General features: G+C 43.4%; 1 protein-coding gene across 1 annotated transcript in view; it reads right to left on the reverse strand.

Annotated features, from left to right (window-relative positions):
- ITGB5 (integrin subunit beta 5) overlaps nt 1-15,874 on the reverse strand; it is a 195,382-nt gene extending 179,508 nt beyond the window's left edge. Inside the window, exons 1-2 of the mRNA XM_042782123.1 lie at nt 15,868-15,874; nt 11,220-11,305 (exon numbers count right to left, since the gene is read on the reverse strand). Coding sequence (XP_042638057.1) covers nt 11,220-11,305; nt 15,868-15,874 — 93 coding nt within the window. The remainder of the gene's footprint in view (nt 1-11,219; nt 11,306-15,867) is intronic.
- Between the last annotated feature and the right edge of the window lie 2,272 nt (nt 15,875-18,146).

Here is an 18,146-nt window from a genome sequence, read left to right on the forward strand (position 1 = left end):
AATAGGCCTTGGGTTACTGCTGGTAATCCTGTCTTCCTCTTGTGAGATTAGAGGAGGTCAGAACATGTGGCCTTCTTGCTGTTTTAGCAAATATGTACACCAGTGTTCACTGTAGCATTATTCCCGATAGTCAAAATGTGGAAACCACCTAAATGCCTATCAATGGATGTATGGATAAACAAATGTAGTGCATATATACAATGGAATGCTATCAGCCAGAAGAGCAATGAAGTCTTGATGTATGTTACAACATGGATGGAGCTTGAAGACAAGATGCTGAGTGAAATAAGTCAATGACGAAAGGGCAAATATTTTATGACCTCACTCATATAAAAAGACTAAACCAAACCAAACACCCTGCCATTGAGTTGATTCCAATTCACTGTGACCCCCATTGGGTCTCCAAGGTGGTAAATCTTTACAGACGTAGATTGCCTCATCATCCTTCCACGGAGTAGCTGATGGGTTTGAATAGCCAACCTTCTGGTTAGCAGTCAAATGCCTTAGGCACTGCGTCACCAGAGCTCCTTATATAAAAAGACAGGATCAGGTAAATGTACAGAGATTAAAGTTTATTAATCATTACCAGGGGCCAAGGGAGGGGGAAAGAGCTTATAGAGCACTGAGTGTCAGTTTAACATGATGGAAAAATTGCATTAATTGAAGGTAAGAGTTGCACAGCCAATTAATGTAATTGATGTCAATAAGTTGTACATCTATAAGAAGGGGAAGTAACAAATGTGGTATAACAAATATATTTATTTATAACAATAACAAAAAAAGAGCAGGTGCTCAGGCTGCTTATGTATAACCAAACACCTAATGGGATTTGGTCCTTTCGTTTGCAGGTATAGGGTCACAGTTTTATGAGACAGCTCAGTTAACTGGCCTAATAATGTGTATAGTACTTCTGTTCTACCCCCTAATTCGTTGTGTAGTGCCTGGGCTCTTAAAAGCTTACAAGTGGCCATCCAAGGTACAATAATTGATCTCTATTCACCTGGTGCAACAGAGGAAAAAAGAGTCAGGAATAGGAGGGGGAAGTGGAATGTGGTGGCAAACTGTCCCCATTAACAACTGCCTCCTTTGCAATGAGACCAGAAGAACCGGATGGTGCCTGGCTACCATTACAGAATGTTTTGATTAAAGATTCTGCAGAAGAATCCTGATCAAAAGGGAAAAAATACAGAAGAGAATTTAAAAATCTCATGGAATGTAGATGTTCTGGAGCCATGGAGGCTGGATGAACCCCTGAAACTATTGCCCTGAGATCATCTTTAAACCTTAAACCAAAAATATCACCTGATATCTTCTTAAAACCAAGTAATAGTTTAGCTTAACTAGTAAAGAATGTCTGTCTTGAGCATTGTGCTCTTTCAAGAACTATCTTTATGGGATCAAATTGACAAGAGCAACTCAAAAAGTTAGATAGGAAACTTAGAGGGCAGTGAATTTATGTAAATGAGAGAGAAAAAATTTAGAAAAGGAGGGTGAGAATGGTTGTACAACAGGAAGAATGTGATTAAAGTCACTGGATTGTACACAGAGAATTAATTGAATTGATACATGATCTGCTGGGTATATTCTCCACAATAAAAAAAAATAAATTTTTAAAAGTAAACAAAAAATATATACTGTAGCGTTATTTACAATAGCATATTCTTGTAAGCTTGTAAATCTAAATCCCTAAAAGATAAGAAAAATATGGTACATTACTTTAATAGACTTTGTAGCCATTACAAATAATTATGAAGACCAAGGAAAAATTTCATAAAACATTTATACTAAGAAGAAAACAAAATAAAATTGCATCTGTATTAGGATTCAAAAGAAAAATAAAATGTGAAGACGATGTGTTAAGGGCAGAGCGACTAATACAAAGATGTTGATAAGAAAAATCTTTCTTTCCTTAAATTGGATTTGGGAGATGGTTGGGTATCAGGATAATCCAAACTAATTTGGGGCATTAACTTCAAAATTAATATTTTGTTATAAAATATGGTGCCTGTAAGTATTGATCATTCCCCAGTAAAAGGTTGTGCATGTGTGTGTTTGTTTTTAATGGGAAAGCAAGCCCAGGTTTCTCTCTGAACACCCTTTCACTGATTTTTTGTTGCTATTGTTATTATGTGCCATCAAGTCAGACCCAACTCACAGTGACCCCTCCTTGGGTTTCCGAGGCAGTACCACTACGGAAGTAGATTGCCCCATCTTCCTTCCGAGGAGTGGTTTGAACTGCCAGCCTTCTGGTTTGCAGTCAAGTGCCTTCGGCACTACGCTACCAGAGCTTTCACTGATAGGTGTGGAAAATAAGGTCGACTGCTGGTTGAATGCCAGTGCTGTACTCTATAATCCTCGTAACAGCTGGAGGAGTTAGGATACGGATCTCATCTTCTCCCCTTGGTAACACTTTGCCAGAAGGTCTCAGATGAGCCAAGTATCCCTTGACCCTTTTGTTAGAAACCAGGCTGCTGGAAGAGGCGTAGCACTCAGGGGCCCCTCCTTCATTATAGTCTAAGTTACCCTAGTATTGACTAGTCAGTGTCCTTTAGAACCCTTGCAAGATTCAAAGCCAAGAAGTCAAGAAGATTTTTCAATAAGTAAAACCAGGTATATTGTTCTGGGCCTCTGTGATAGTTTATTTGTTTTTTAACTGAATGCATTTTCATTTTTGCATTGAAATCCTGGGGATCTTGCCTGTGACAATCTCAGGATTATAGGTAATTATTTGTAGCTTCACAGACACTTGGTATAGAGTAAAGGAAGAAAATGATGATTCTGTAGCAGCTCTAATGAAGCAGTGAAGAAAACATAGATGGGGGGGTGGCATTAATTACCTGAGGGTCCCATAAGTAATGATCAGCTAAGGAGCAGAGCCTAGAGTGGATGTCTAATTAGCTGTCGAGAACTTGAAGGGCTTAAGGCTTGCCTGCCCAAAGCTTACTTACTTAGCTAAAGAATCTCTGAACTTCTTCTCACTGGCAAACTGGGCTTTGCTGTTCATCAACTCCAATTCTAAAGAACTAGTTGTCCCTGAAGGAGCTCTGGTAGCACAGTGACTAAGGCATCTCACTGCTAACCAGAAGTCTGGTGGTTCAAACCCACCAACCACTCCATGGAGGCAAGACTGGGCAATCTACTTCTGTAAAGATTTACCACCTTGGAAACCCAATAGGGGTCACTATGAGTTGGAATTGACTTGATGGCAGTGTGTTTGGTTTTGGTTTTGGTTGTACCTGGACCGGTGCTCAGATTGTCAAGTGTGTCTGTCTTCATCAGTCCCGTGCAGAGCCCCACCAAAAGGTTGGCAATGAAAGTATCTTCCATCTCCTGAGAGCTTTGGGAATCCTTGACACTCACCCATTGGTCTGAGCCAACTTGCACACTGGAAGAAATTTGGTCTGGTTTGCTCTAAACAGGAGACAGTTACATGCTTCTTCATCCACAGCCTTGGCAATGGGCTTCAGGTTAATCACCGTGATATCACCCCACCAAATGGACCCCTGCATTAGCAGCAAACTTCATCTCAGCTTCTCAGTCATCTTGGCTAAAGATATTTTCCCATAGACACTACTAGTCCTTGATGAAGGACTTCTACTGAGTCACCTGCTGGTCTGGGTGGAGGCACCTCCTGGGGTTACCAGCACACTTAAAGTTCAGGTCAGCCTTCCTAGATCTGAAGAACTCAGAGGCAGCCACATCAGTGGAGCTGGCTTTCTCAACTGTACTCTTGGAGCAACAAGCCTTCTTTATTCTCTTGGATGTTAGGAGCACAGCCCTGTTCATTCCCCTCATTGATAGCATCTTTCCTTCATTTCTCCTTAATCACATTCTTTAGGTTGTGGTAAACCTCAGATTCAATTCACATCACATTCTTAAAATCTGCTGCACCAACAGGGTGGTTCATGAACTCCTACAATGTCACCTTGCAGCCATTATGAGAGCCACCACAGATCATATCGAAAGCTGCAACTGACAGGGTAAACTGTATGAGTACCAACCCCACCAGCAATGTGATTGTACAGGGGAAGCCCCTTTTCAGCAGCTCCAGCTTTACAAACAGGAAGGGACACCCTGGTGTGGCATCTGTACCAAATTTAGGTTTATTCTCAGTGCCCTCCTTCTCTATCATCAGTTTGTTAGTCTTCACTTATTTCACAAAGTTCTGTTCCTTGCTACTAAGGACAGGCCCAATAGTTTCATTGATTCTTGACAGCCTTTGAGATATCTTGACCCATATATGGAGTCCTGTCATTGTCCTGGAGCTATGGGACCTCACAGATACCAGCTGAGGTACCACCCACCGGGCATGGCAGTTCTAAAGAGACTTGTTCCAGCTCGCACACTGGAAGAAATTTGGTCTGGTTTGCTCTGAGCAGGAGGCAGTTGCACTTCTTCATCCACAGCCTTGGCAATGTGCTTCAGGTGAATCACTGTGACATCACCCCACCAAATGGACCCCAGCATCAGCAGCAAACTTCCTCTCAGCTTCTTAGTCATGCTGAAAGCATCCACTTCAACAGTGGGATTTCCACAAGAGTTAAAGACTTCTCACACATGGAGCCTGAAAATGACCATGACTAATTTCTAGCCACAAATTCTTATTTCCCTAGAAAGAGCAGAGGTTGCTGAAGCCCCCAATGGGGAGTGATAACCCAGCAAGCTCATGAGCCTTTCCTCTATTCCCCTGAACTCCTCTCTTGCTATTTTAATTTTGAATAAGGACATATGCATATTTAAAGAGAGGAAACCAAAACCACAGAGACTGGGAGCATATCTTGTGATGGTTATGACCTTCCAGGTACACAAAGACTATAAATAAAGAAAATGTCTCAAGATACCTACATTTCCAAACTCCAGATTCAATGAATATAGATGTCTCAAATCATTAACCTTTGAGGAAAAGGAAGATTCATGATTAAGAAAATTCTCACAGGAATGCCACCCTTATGTCTGATGTGCTATGAGTTTTCTGTCCCTGGAGGACTTTACAGCCTGGCCCCCTGCTAGGTTTCAGAATATAACAAATTCCAAAGGGGAGAGCCCTTTTGATGCATTGCCTGGTGCCAACCCCTCACTTCTACAGGTGAGAAGTCAGAGGCCTATGTCATAAATTGAATTGTGTCCCTCAAGAAAGATATGCTGAAGTCTTAACCTCAGATATCTGTAAATGTGACCTTGTTTGGAAATAGAGTCTTGGAAGATATTATCAGTTGAGATAACATTGGGTCATACTAGAATAGGGTGGGTTCAGTTTGAGCAGTGCCCTTATAAAAGGGGAGAAGAGCTGTAGATATACATAGAGGGAAGACAGCCATGTGAAGACAGAGCAAAGGGTAGGCTGATGCACCTCTAAATCAAAGAACTTCAAGGATTGCCGGCTGTCACCAGAAGCTAGAAGAGAGGCTTCAGATTCTCTCTCAAAGCCTCAGAAGTAATCAACTCAACTGACATTCTGATTTAGGACTTTTAGACTCCTGAAAGGTGAGACAATAAATTTCTGTTTTTCTAAGCCACCCAGTCTGTGGTACTTTGTTATGGCAGTCATCGGCAACTAATACAGGCCAGGTGTCTAAATTCATGGCTAAGTTTGCCCACGAAGTTTGAGTTTGTCTGATCTCAGTTTCCTGGATCTAAGTTCAGTGCTCTTTGTAGCACTACTTCCCACTTCAGCCAAGGTCACCGCTCAATTCTGCAGCAGGAAACTAACTCTGGGCCCACAACGCCCATCCATCCCTCTGATTTAGTAGGACTTTGCTGCCCAAGATGCAGAGACCTCCCCCTACCTATCAAACTTAGGTGATAAATAGCATATTGATACAAACAAACAGGTATGGAGGTATCTACTCTTCATGGAAGAAGAGGGCAGACTTGATCTCAACATGGAGAAATGGAATCTACCTTCAGGATGGACTTCTACTGGGCCACAGCCCAATTGCTTGCAGATGCTCCCAGTATTCCATGCAGGAATAGGTTTCAGTAGATTAACAAAGCACCTGTCCATAGGCCCTGGAAATATCCTCATCAACCTATCCAAAGACTGCATACAGGGTACCTACATTACAGGCTAGTCTATCAAGAGAACAGAAACTTTAACATTCTTTGTGGCTTATGATCACTATGTAGTAATGTCAAAAGAAAAGGGAGGTGCTCCAAATTTAGACAGCTTTTAGTTTGTCATAACACCGGTGCTTCTAAACTGTAACCCCCTCCTCCACTCTGCTCCATCACCTATTACGTGGAGGATAATGAGTTGTGGAGTCCCTGGGAAGGAGCCCTGGTGGCATAGTGGTTAAAGCATTTGGCTCCTAACCAAAAAGTCAGCAGTTTGAACCCACCAGCTACTCCACGGGAGAAAGATAAGGCAGTCTGCTTCTATAAAGATTTACAGCCTTGAAAACCCCATGGGGCAGTCCTAGTCTGTCCTATAGGGTCACTACGTGTCAGAATCAACTCGATGGGAGTAGGTTTGACTTTTGGTTAGTCACTGTGAAGCAAACGGTTGGTGGGTCGAGGCCACTCAGAAGAAAGGCCTGGTTATCTACTTCCTTAGATCACTAGCAAAACCCTATGGAGCATAGTTCCACTGTGACTCAAATTGAGGGCAACTGGTTTGGGTTTTTTTTTCCCCTAATGAGTTGTAATATTTATCATAACATTGTTATCAACCCTGCATATTTTGTTCATCAAAATCTGTTTCCCTGCAGTCAAAGCCAATGCTCAGCTGGTTGGTAGCAGTGTGGCATCACGGCCGTGCATGCAGATTCACTGCCTGTGCCACACAAGGCATGACTTTATTTGAATACAGTGCCTAAGGCACTTCACTGCTAACCAGAAGGCTGGCGGTTCAAACCCACTAGCCACTCCTCGGAAGGAAAATGGGGCAATCTACTTCCGTAGTGATACTGCCTCAGAAACCCAAGGAGGGGTCGCTATGAGTCGGGTCCGACTCGACAGTACATAACAACAACAAAAACAACTGCCTACTGCTACCAAAGGTAAAAGCTCTCAAATGAAGTGGGTGGTTGTTTGGGGGGAAGGGTGGGTTTCTTTTTATTTCTGAAACAGCAGCGTGGAAGAATGGAGAAAGTGCAGGTCCCAGGAGAAGAGGAACCCATGTAAGAAAGGAGGCAGACAGACCCGATCCCCAGGGTGAAGCGGGAAGAACAAACTGGTAAGCAGGAAGGAGATAGGCAGCCAAGTGGGCACAGGTGGGGAGCTGGCTGCTCTCTGGGGCTTAACAGCCCCACTGGGATATGGCAGGGCCAGGCCTTTGAACCAGCCAAAACTGCAACCATAATCCCCACAAGGTAGAGGCCTTGAGGATTTATCATAACATTGTATCAACCCTGCATACTTTGTTTATCAAACAGAGGTGCTAGAGAGTGGTATGGGAGAACAGGTAACTGATGACAATCTAAAATTTTTGTGCTAGCAACACATTTCCACATACACTCCCTGCTTGGCAGATACAGCAATCTCTCCACCAGCTTTCAACAGGCTTATTTCATTCACTGGACAAATATTTATGAAACATCTACAATAGGCCAAGGGTATTTTTATTTAATCTGACTACAAATTAATGAGTCTCTTAACACATCTTAGATTTTAGTATGAGCTGTATCAAATGTAGATATTTTTTCATTTCTTCACCAGCACAAAGGAAAACATAGTATCTTCTCTACTTTTCCTGCCACTATGATTTCCCTGTCTTGCTTCCCAGCCTCTAAACTTTCTCCTAATGTTCCTGCCTCTAATCCAACTGGCCCTTTCATCCCCCTTTTTCCACATCAACCTCAAAAGACCAAGACCTCTTACCTCAGCCTGGGCTTCATCAGTCTTCTTCCACCCTCATGAGTCTTCTTCCACCCCCAGACCCAATTTCCACCCATTCAAATAGTTCAGCCTCCAGCTTCACTGTTCCTCTTCCCTTGAGAGTTCAGCTTCCACGGTGGTGACCCACTGGACTCCTTGCATTCACCCTTCCTCCCTCTTCCTGATGCCAGAGCAGCCTAGCACTGGCCATGGCCATATCACTCAAGGCTCTTGCTTTTACACCCTAACAATCTCCCCACTTCCCTAGCCCTGAGTGTATCTCCTGTCTCCCCTTTCACCCTCAACAAATCTGCTTTCTAGCTTCACAGGGAGCACCAGTCCCTCAGCCCTGCCTATTTCTCTTAAACTGTAACGCTTCTGCAAGCCACAGTGGCCTCCCTGCCAATAGTACAGGTTGCTGGTCTACCAAATTACTTCTCTCTTTCTTCCTGGACACACAGTTATTCAGTTCTAGTTCTCACTGTGTTATTACTGTCCCAGCCCACACTAGGTCTCTCCAGCCCATTGGCTTCCTCTATGTTTATCCACAGCCTCATTCTTGGCAGAAAAACTTCTTATGATTCCTTCACTGGAACACAGCTTCCTTCTTCTGTGGGGCAAACTTTTCTCAGGGCCTGAATATGTTTCAGAGAGCTGGGTTTAGAAAGTTTGGGAAGTTTTTGGTCAGCTTCTTTCCTTTCACAAGACAGAATAAGTGTGGTCAAGTGCCGTCGTAACCATACATGTATGTGGTAATGTGAGCTGCTCCTGGGTCTACCCACAAAATCATCCACGCACACTTGTCCATGCACTTTCCTCGTGACAGCTACTGGGCTATGAAACTTACAATCTTATGGAAGGGACATATTTTTCACTTAAAAAAATGATGGACAAAACGGACTACCCACTGGAGTTTGTGGAATGTTTCATATCGTGCAGCACAAACAGCATCATGAGGGTTTAAGCTGCTTGAGAGGCAGGAGGAACAGCACTGGCTGGAAGTGCCCAGGAGTGTGTCAAGGAAGATAAGAGGTGAGAACTGAGGTCTGCAGTGCTGACAAGGGAGGGCCAGGAAACAGCCCCCACATCCTGATCTCAGAGTAGGTGAGAATCTGGTGGCTTTGGTCCTGCAGCCAAAGGGTAAATCTGAAGCATCTGAAGCCCCCAGATAACAAACACACTGCAATTTGACACAATTACAGTAAGCTTTTATATATGGGGGAGATTCCTCTCTTAAATTAATTTGTTTAGTGATCTTACTCCCTGTTGGAAAAAGGTCTAGGGAGTTCATGCATCAAGAAGCAGTGTAGCCTGGGGGAAAGAGTTTGGGCTCAGAAGTTCAACTAGGCAGATTCAAGCTTTGGCATACTTCTGTGGCCTTGAACAAGTCACTTTACCTATCTGAACTTCATGAGTTTTTCAATACCTCTCTGATCTGAACCTCATGAGTTTTTCAGTAAAAAAAACGGGAATATTATCATCCATCTTATAGAGCTGTTGTGAGAATTAGAGATGCTATGTAGTAAGTGTGTGGACCTAGTAGTATCCCCTTCCCACCCATGATCATTTGTAGACATAGTTAAAGAAATCACTAGACCTCTAAGGCTCCCTTCATGAAGAATAAGCCCGCCCTCCCAGGAGCCATATCTTGGTTCTACTGATAGAGGCCACACCCTGACCTGCTGAGACATAGTCTATCCAAATCAGCAAGTCTGGGGTTCTTTTGTCAAATAACTTTAACGATGCGTAAGTGAAAGGAGGGCTAGCATTCTGGTTCTAACAATAGTTTAGAAAAGTGCCTCCAACATCTCCTATAAGATAGGAAGTTTAGGAGTTGAGCATTTCTTTACTGGCCCACCAAGTCCTAAGATTTTGTATTGTTTTATGATGGCAAGGTACCTAACACTGCTCAAAATTTACATCCCTCCCTATAGGATTTAAAGAAACAGCAGTCATCATTGAAAAATAAGATCATCACTTAAAGCTCAATTTATAATATATATCCTCAAATAAAGGAGCTCTGGTGGAGTAGTGGGTAAGGCATTTGGCTGCTAACCAGGAAATCAGTGGTTCAAACCCACCAGCTGCTTTCAGGAGGAAGATGAGGCAATCTACTTCCATAAAGATTTATAGCCTTGGAAAGTCACTGGAGGTCACTATGAGTCATAACTGACTCAATGGCAATGGGTTTGGTTTTGGGTTATCCTCAAATAGGCCACACTAAGATGACATACATCCACCAACACACCACCCACTCAGGGATGTTTTATAACATGATGTGGTGGTTATGTTTGAGTGCAACTCAGCTGGGCCTGGTTGAGTGGCTGGGAAGCTGAATGTAGTTATTCCCCATGATGAGATTGGTAATTAACTCCATGGTGGAATCTACTGGAGCTGCTGAGTACCTGCTTTGAGTATGTGGTCTGCTTCTTGTATATAAGCAGCAGCTTTGGGAATGGTCTCCAGCTTATGGCATGCTTGGACCCTGCATGTAGCCATGTCATTGTTCAGCAGCCTGCCATGCTCTGCCAACCTTGGGACTTACAATGGACTTAAATTAATGGCCTGTCACGTGGTTTGGTAACATCGGGACTGTGCCATTTTATTTGTCAACCTTGGGCTTGTTAGCCTCAGCAGCCAGTAGCTGCCTGAGTGAAGAGATGCCTCTAGCTTCAGTGGGCCAGGAGCAAGTGGCAGAGCTGAAGCCCAAGGTTGAGGGGCTTTCACCCAGCCCCTAGAGCCTGGCACTTTGAACTTGGATTTAATGCCTCCGAACTGTAAGAGAATAAACTCCTGTTTGTTAAGGCCATCCCATTTGTGGTATATTCCTGTCAGAGCGGCACTAGGTAACCAGAACACATGTTATGCAACAAAGTCACTTTACAAACTCTGTGTGTCTTGGAGTTCTTATACTAAAGAGGAGACAACTAGAGAAGAGTCATAATTGACTCCCTTGCAAAAGGAAATAAGGTCTTGTCTCCCTAAAACAGGATTAACACATCCAACAGTATAAGAAACCCAATTTAACTTATTATTTCATAAAAATACAGCTTTTCCTTCTTCAGTAAACTGGGTGGAAGTGGAAGAGGCAGCTTGCAGAATCTGCGCCAGCTGCTGTGAAGTCAATTCCAACTCCTGGTGGCCCCATGTGTGTCAGAGTAGCACTGTGCATCACAGGGTTTTCAGTGAACGATATTTCAGAAGTGGATCACCAGGCCTTTCTTCCAAGGTGCCTCTAGGTAGACTTGAATCTCCAGCCTTTTGGTTAGCAGCCAAACATGTTAACTGTTGCACCACCCAGGAACTCCAGAATCAGCACATACTATTTATGTACAGTCAACCTATGTGCTGCAGTTAGCCCACCCTCCACGGCACTCCTTCCTTTCTGCCCCTGCCCTACATACCTCTTTGGAGCACCAGGCACATTTTGGATGGATGAGCAGACACTCTTCACATGAGGTGGCACTTCCACTAGTGCATATGTTGAGACCTTCAAAGCAAGATAAAGGTGCACCATTTAGTTCCTGGCTATAAACCTATGGATGAGGCCTTTGAATGAGTCAGGGAGTAATCACTTTTTGTGACAGGGCCCTCCCCAAGGCTCCCAATGTTAACTGCAGATTATGGCTTATTTGCCAAAGCCAAACATTTACAGTTTTCTAAGCATCCATCAATCTTGCACACTTGTGTTGTTGTATGCTGCTGAGTGGATTCCGACTTACAGTGACCCTATAGGACAGAGTAGAACTGCCCCATAGGGTTTACAAGGCTGTAAGTCTTTATGGAAGCAGACGGTCTCATTTTTCTCTTGCAGAACAACCGGTGGGTTCAAACGCTGACCTTTTCGTTAGCAGCCAAATGCCTTAACCACTGCACCCACCAGAACTCCTACACTTGTATTGTTGTTGTTGTTGTTATGTGCCGTCGAGTCGACCCCGACTCATAGCGACCCCTCCTTGGGTTTCCGAGGCAGTATCACTACGGAAGTAGGATTGCCCAACCTTCCTTCCGAGGAGTGGCTGGTGGGTTTGAACCGCCAGCCGTCTATTTTGCCCATAGAATCTTTCAATATTGCAACTCAAGGGTTAAATTTTTTCCTCAGTTCTTTCAGCTTCAGAAATGTGGGGCGTGTTCCTTCCGAGGAGTGGCTGGTGGGTTTGAACCGCCAGCCGTCTGGTTAGCAGGCAAGTGTCTTAGCCACTATGCTACCAGAGCTCCCACACTTGTATTAGCAACTCCCATTTCTTCTGCTGGGCTCACTTGGATTTCCACTCCCTTCCCCCATAACATAGCAGATCCTCCCTCACAGATAGGGAACAAGGCCCTTTTACACTTAGACCATTCAAGGTCTGATAAAAATAGTATAAGAGGGAAGAAAAAAAAGAGGAAGAATACACTCATCTCATTTAGACAAAAGAAAATCCTAAATCAAATACCATCAAATCAAAATCTACAGTTTATGAAAGAAGCCAGCACACTCTTTGGAGAAAAATGTACGCAGGAATATAGTGCTGGGTTAGGATACAGGAAAGCTACTAACTCAATATATCTATCAACAGGTCAAGTAAGAAAAACCTTATCATTACTTTAGTAGATAATGAAAAGTTATTTGATAAAATTCAAAACTCATCTCTGATTTAAAAGAAAAAAAAATCGGGAACTAAGATTAGAAGAAAATTACTTTATCACTGTAAAAGTTGCTTATTTCAAACCCAGCCCGGTCTACCTCCCCCTCCCACTGCAACAGTCTGGGAAGGGATCTCCAAGGGTAAGCTCATTGTGGTGGTGAGGTGAAACCCATTCACTCCTGCCTCCAGCTGCATAGATATCCTTGGTGAGATTTTCATACTTTTCTTTTGCATCCTCTCTGAAACATCTAGGACAGATTTCTTGTGGTCAAGAGCAGAACTTGTTGGTTTTTCTCTGAATGAAATGGCTCTTTGGCCCTCACAGCACTAACAGACACACTAGTCTCTTCTGGTGGTCACTTGCTCTGAATGTAAAGAGAAGGTGTGAGAGCCACACTGAGTGGATGAATACAATAACCAAAAACCAAACTCAATGCTGTGGAGTCGGATCCAACTCATAGCGACCCCTCCTTGGGTTAGAAAGAAATCCTAAGTCACTAGTCCTAGGAAGAAGACCTTAGATCTTAAGGTGTTGGGGGGGGGGGAGTTGCAACGATTAACAAAAAAGAGAGGGGTAAGGGAGGAGAAAATACAGAGAAGTAGGAGATTATTTCCTGGCTCTGCAAGAGCCATGGAGATGTTTATTGTTAAAACATCTTGAAATTTACATTCTCCAATATGCAAATATTAACTCTCCACTTCTCCTTTTCACTAGCACTAAAAACCCACAGAAATCTTCAATAGCAAAGGAGCTGACTAGACAGGGTGGAAGCAGACTTTGGAGCTTCATTGAGAGAAAAAATGCCATCATGGTAGCTGGGACAGAATGGGGGAGGGGAAAACAGGCAGTGCCAGGAGTGCTGGAAAGGAGAGAAGAGCAATGCTTTCCACAAGCAGGAAACCTACCCTCAATCCTGGGTCCCCTCTTCACCACCAGCCACCTCCCTGTTGGGACCCCTGCCTCATACCCAAGGAACTAGGGGACCTCAAGACAGGAATTCCTCAGACATAATCTCACTGCTGGGCCTGCAACAGAGCCCCCTGAGTGCTGTGCTGGACTTTAGAAAACATGTTCAGGAGAAACTGTGCTCTGTGAGCTTGGGACCCAAATACCATGCATAACCTCATGTCAGAAGGAAAAGACCTTTCCAGGTCCAAGCAATGACCAAAAATGTCTTTGAACACTTCCCACTGGGAAGGGAAGTCTGCCTGTCTCCTGCTGTCACTAAAAACCTTCTTTTTCTAATTATAAAATGAATCTACCCATCCAGTGATTTGCTTCAGTGTATAAAATCATTTCCATAAAACTATGGAATCGTGGAACCTTGGAGCTAGAAGGGGTTTTAAGATGAACTAGTCAAATTGCCTCGTTTTATAGATGACAGTAAAGGACTTAGAGAACCCTGTCTATCAGAAGGTCAGAAAGGGCCTTGGCTGGTGAGTGCCCACACAGGATGCCTGCCTGGTGCTCCTGTCCATTCCAGACTCATGCCAGCCCAGCCTACATGCTCTAGGGCCCTCTGGAGGAAACCACCAACAGCTGTTTGGTCACAAAGGAACTTGAAGGTGTTAGGAACTGAATTGTGTCCCCCAAAAAAGAGGTGTCTTAATCCTAATTCCTATACCTGTGGATATAATCCCTCTTGGGAATAGGATTTTCTTTGCTAGGAGCTCTGGTAGCATAGCGCCTAAGGCACTTGACTGCTGACCGAAGGCTGGTGGTTCAAATCCACCAGCCACTCCTCGGAAGGAACATTGGCCAATCTACTTCTGTAGAGATACCTCCTCTGAAACCCAAGGAGGGGTTATAATGAGTCAGGTCCAACTCGAAGGCACATAACAACAACAACATGTTAATGAGACCATATCAGTGTAGGATGTATCTTAAGCCAATCACTTTTGAAATATAGAAAGAGTACTTTACGCATAGAAAAGCAAGCACAAATAAGATAAAGATAGGTGCCACTAGAGATCTCCAAGGAAACCAAGGATGGTAGAGAAGCTGAGGCAGGGACCTTCCTCCAGAACTGAGAAAGGGAGAAAGCCTTCCCCTAGAGCTGGTGCCCTGAAGTCAACTCTAACCTCCTGAACTGTGAGAGAATAAATTTCAGTTTGTTAAAGACAACCACTTGTGGTGTTTCTGTTATAGCAGCACTAGAGAACTAAGACAGAAGTCAAATGCCTCAACTTGGTCTCTGCTCAAATCTACATAAATTCACAAGCAATGCTTTCTTATGATGACAGCTTCATCACTGACTTCTGAGAACTTGGATCTGGGGTCTAGGGCTTGGGGCAATAAGGGTCCCTCAGTTCTGAGCCAGAACAGACCTGTTCTGGTCTTTTGGTCTGCCAGTCTAAATGATCTGAGATATAATATTGAAAAGATTCAAAGGAAATGAAAACACGGAAGAATTACAAAATATTTAAGTACTATTGTATTATTAGGAGTTCTAGTAGCATAGTACCTAAGGCATTTGACTGCTAACCAGAAGGCAGGCGATTCAAACCCACCAGCCACTCCTCAGAAGGAAGGTTGGGCAATCTACTTCCGTATGATACTGCCATGGAAACCCAAGGAGGGGTCGCTATGAGTTGGATCCGACTCCACAGCATTGAGTTTGGTTTTTGGTTATTGTATTATTGGGGCCTCTGTTGGCCTAGTGCCTAAGGCATTTAACTGCTAACCAGAAGGCTGGTGGTTCAAACCCACCAGCCACTCCTCCGAAGGAAGATTGGGCAATCTACTTCCATAGTGAAACTGCCTTGGAAACTCAAGGAGGGGTCGCTATAAGTCGGATCCAACTCAACGGCAATGAGTTTGGTGTTTTGATTTATTGTATGATTATTTCTATGCTCACTAAATATCCACATGCAATAGTAAAGAGTTTTGCTTTTGTTAGCTGCCCTCGAGTTGGCTCCCAACTCATGACTACCCCATGCCCAATGGAACAAAATGCTGCCTGGTCCTGCACCATCCCCATGTAGATCAGACCATTGTGATCCATAGGGTTTTCACTGACTAATTTTTGGGAGTAGGTCACCAGACCTTTCTCTCTAGTGCCTCTTAGTCTGGAAACTCTGTTGAAACCTGTTCAACATCATAGCAATATGCAAGCCTCCACTGGCAGCTGAGTGGAGGCTGCTCATGAAGTTCATCGGCCTAGAATTGAACCCAGGTCTCCTGCATGGAAGGTGAGAATACTACCACTACCCCCAAAGCAGTTTTACTGCACTCAAAAGGATTGCCCTAAAATTAGATCGCTGTTGGAGCAATTTCAAATTCAAGAAACCCTCTACTGAGCACTAGGCAGGAGATACTGGAGACACAGAGATGAATGGCCAGGTCCTGCTCCCTGGGAGCTCTCAGTCTGCCAGTAGCAAACGGGAACTTCATTAACCAAAACCATCAGCGGTGTGTTGATACGGGTCATCGTGCCAGAGTTCCTCCCTTTGGCATCCCTCCTCTTCCCACCTATTAATATTTCAGATAGTCTGCACTTGGCTGGATGAGTCACTCGGCACCAATAAGCATTTTAAAAGGAAGGAAGTAATGAATAAAAAGCTAAACAGCTGGAGTTCACAATGTCAGAGTGTTGTGTCTAGGTCATGAAAATAGGCGCTAACAACCCAGACAATAGCCATATCCTTTCTTGGTTGTTCAGTGATCTGTTTGCATAGTGAACTATTCCAAGTTCAACTTCAACTCCCTAAAGCCCCTTTTCCTAATGTCTCTGAAGCTTGAGTTTACTGCAAATCAAATCTAAAAATACTCTCTCCTTTTCAAAGTCATTGACTTACCCTTCTCTTTCATCAATCATATCTAGGCAGCTCCCATGTCTAGCTGACTATTCCTTCAAGATGTATGAAATGTTGCTCCTAATCCAGTCCTTTCAGCCTGTGCCCCTCCAGCCTCACACTGCCCAAAGCAGGCCCTCTGAGCTGTGGTCTGGATCATTGCAGTGGCCTCTCCACGTTCAGCATCTCCCCACTGCTGTCCACCTTGCATGTCCAAGGTCAGACAACTTCTACTAAAGCACACAGCCAGCAGCTGGAATTTTCAACTGAAAACATTCAATGGGATAACAGAAATAGGTTGCTGTTGTTAGCTGATGTTCAGTTGGCCCCAACTCATGGTAACCCTGTGAACAATGCAACAAAATGTTGCCCAGCCCTGCACCATCCCCAGTAGCAGTTGCAGATCAGACAATTTTGATCCATAGGGTTTTCACTGGCTGACTTTTGGAAGTAGATTGCCAGGCCTTTCTTCCTAGACTGCTAGTCTGGAAATACCACAGAAACTTACTCAGCATCATAGCAACACCCAAGCCTCCACTGATAGATGAGTAGTAGCTGGCTGCATATGAAGTACATTAGCCAAGGATCAAATCTGGGTATCCTACATGGAAAGTGAGAACTCGACCACTGAACCACAGAAGTGAGTATTAAGCAGAAATGGTCCTTCTGGCTTGATGGTGACAAAGAACTGTGAGTGCTTCTCCCTATGCCCTGAACCACATCCCATAAACCTGTCACACAATAAGTAAAGCATTTCCGGTACAGAGCCTAGTAACTAATATTCACTTGTCCAAAGATCTGACCATTAATTGAAAGTATGATCTGGGAAAGTTCTCTCTTATTTGGTTCCACCTTAAAGAATAAGATAAGACCTTTCTGAACATTAGACATCTGCAGTTCACATAACAATACCTACTTTATGAAGCATGACTTACATTTTTAAAATATTAACTAAATAATGGAAAATTATGCAGCTATTAAAAAGAAGATGCTCCCTAAATACTGATATGAAGGCTTACCCTGCTACATTGCTAAATTAAAAATAAAAAAGCGAGAAGCAAAACTGTACGTTTAGTGTGCTGCCTTTGAGTGAAAACAGAGGAAGGATACTTGTAACATATCCATAGAAAAACTCTAGCTACATAAAAACCTAACAAGTTTAATCTGCATGGTAGGTGGTAAGTCAGGAAATATCCCAGGCTGATGGCATGGAAAAGAGATTTCTCATGATATATTTGTTTGTTTAATTATATGAACATACTACTTATTCAAAAACTAATTTTAAAAAGACAATTAATTACTCTAAGGTCTTCTCAAAAACCTATAACCCCACACCTGGAACAACAGAGAAAGAAGGAAAGTCAGAAATAGGGGCAGGATATGGAATGTGTGGCTAATTGCCTCCATGAACAACTGCCTCCTTTGCCATGAGACCAAAAGAAATGGATGGTGCTTGGCTACTAGTACTGAGCATTTTGATCAAAGATTCCATCAAAGAATTTGGATAAAGAGGAAAATGCAGAACAAAATTTTAAATTCTTACGGACTCTAGAATTTTTGGAGCCATAGAGGACAGAGGAGGAATCCTCTGAAACTATTGCCCTGAGATAGAAATTAAACTTTAAACCAAAAATAATCCTTGAGGTCTTCTTGAAAGTGAACAATGATTTAGCTTCACTAGTAAAAAGGTCTGCATTGAGTATTATGCTCTTCTAAGAACTATCTATATGGGATCAAACTGACAATGTTGTTGTTGCTGTTATGTGCCATGAAATCGGACCTGACTCATAGTGACTCCTCCTTGGGTTTCCGAGGTGGTTGTTGTTGTTGTTGTTGTTATGTGCCGTCGAGTTGGCCCCGACTCATAGCGACCCCTCCTTGGGTTTCCGAGGCAGTATCACTACGGAA

The sequence above is a fragment of the Orycteropus afer genome, unplaced genomic scaffold, assembly GCF_000298275.1.
Source record: "Orycteropus afer afer isolate SDZICR_OR568_19922 unplaced genomic scaffold, OryAfe1.0 scaffold00245, whole genome shotgun sequence".
NCBI classification, from domain to species: Eukaryota; Metazoa; Chordata; class Mammalia; order Tubulidentata; family Orycteropodidae; genus Orycteropus; species Orycteropus afer.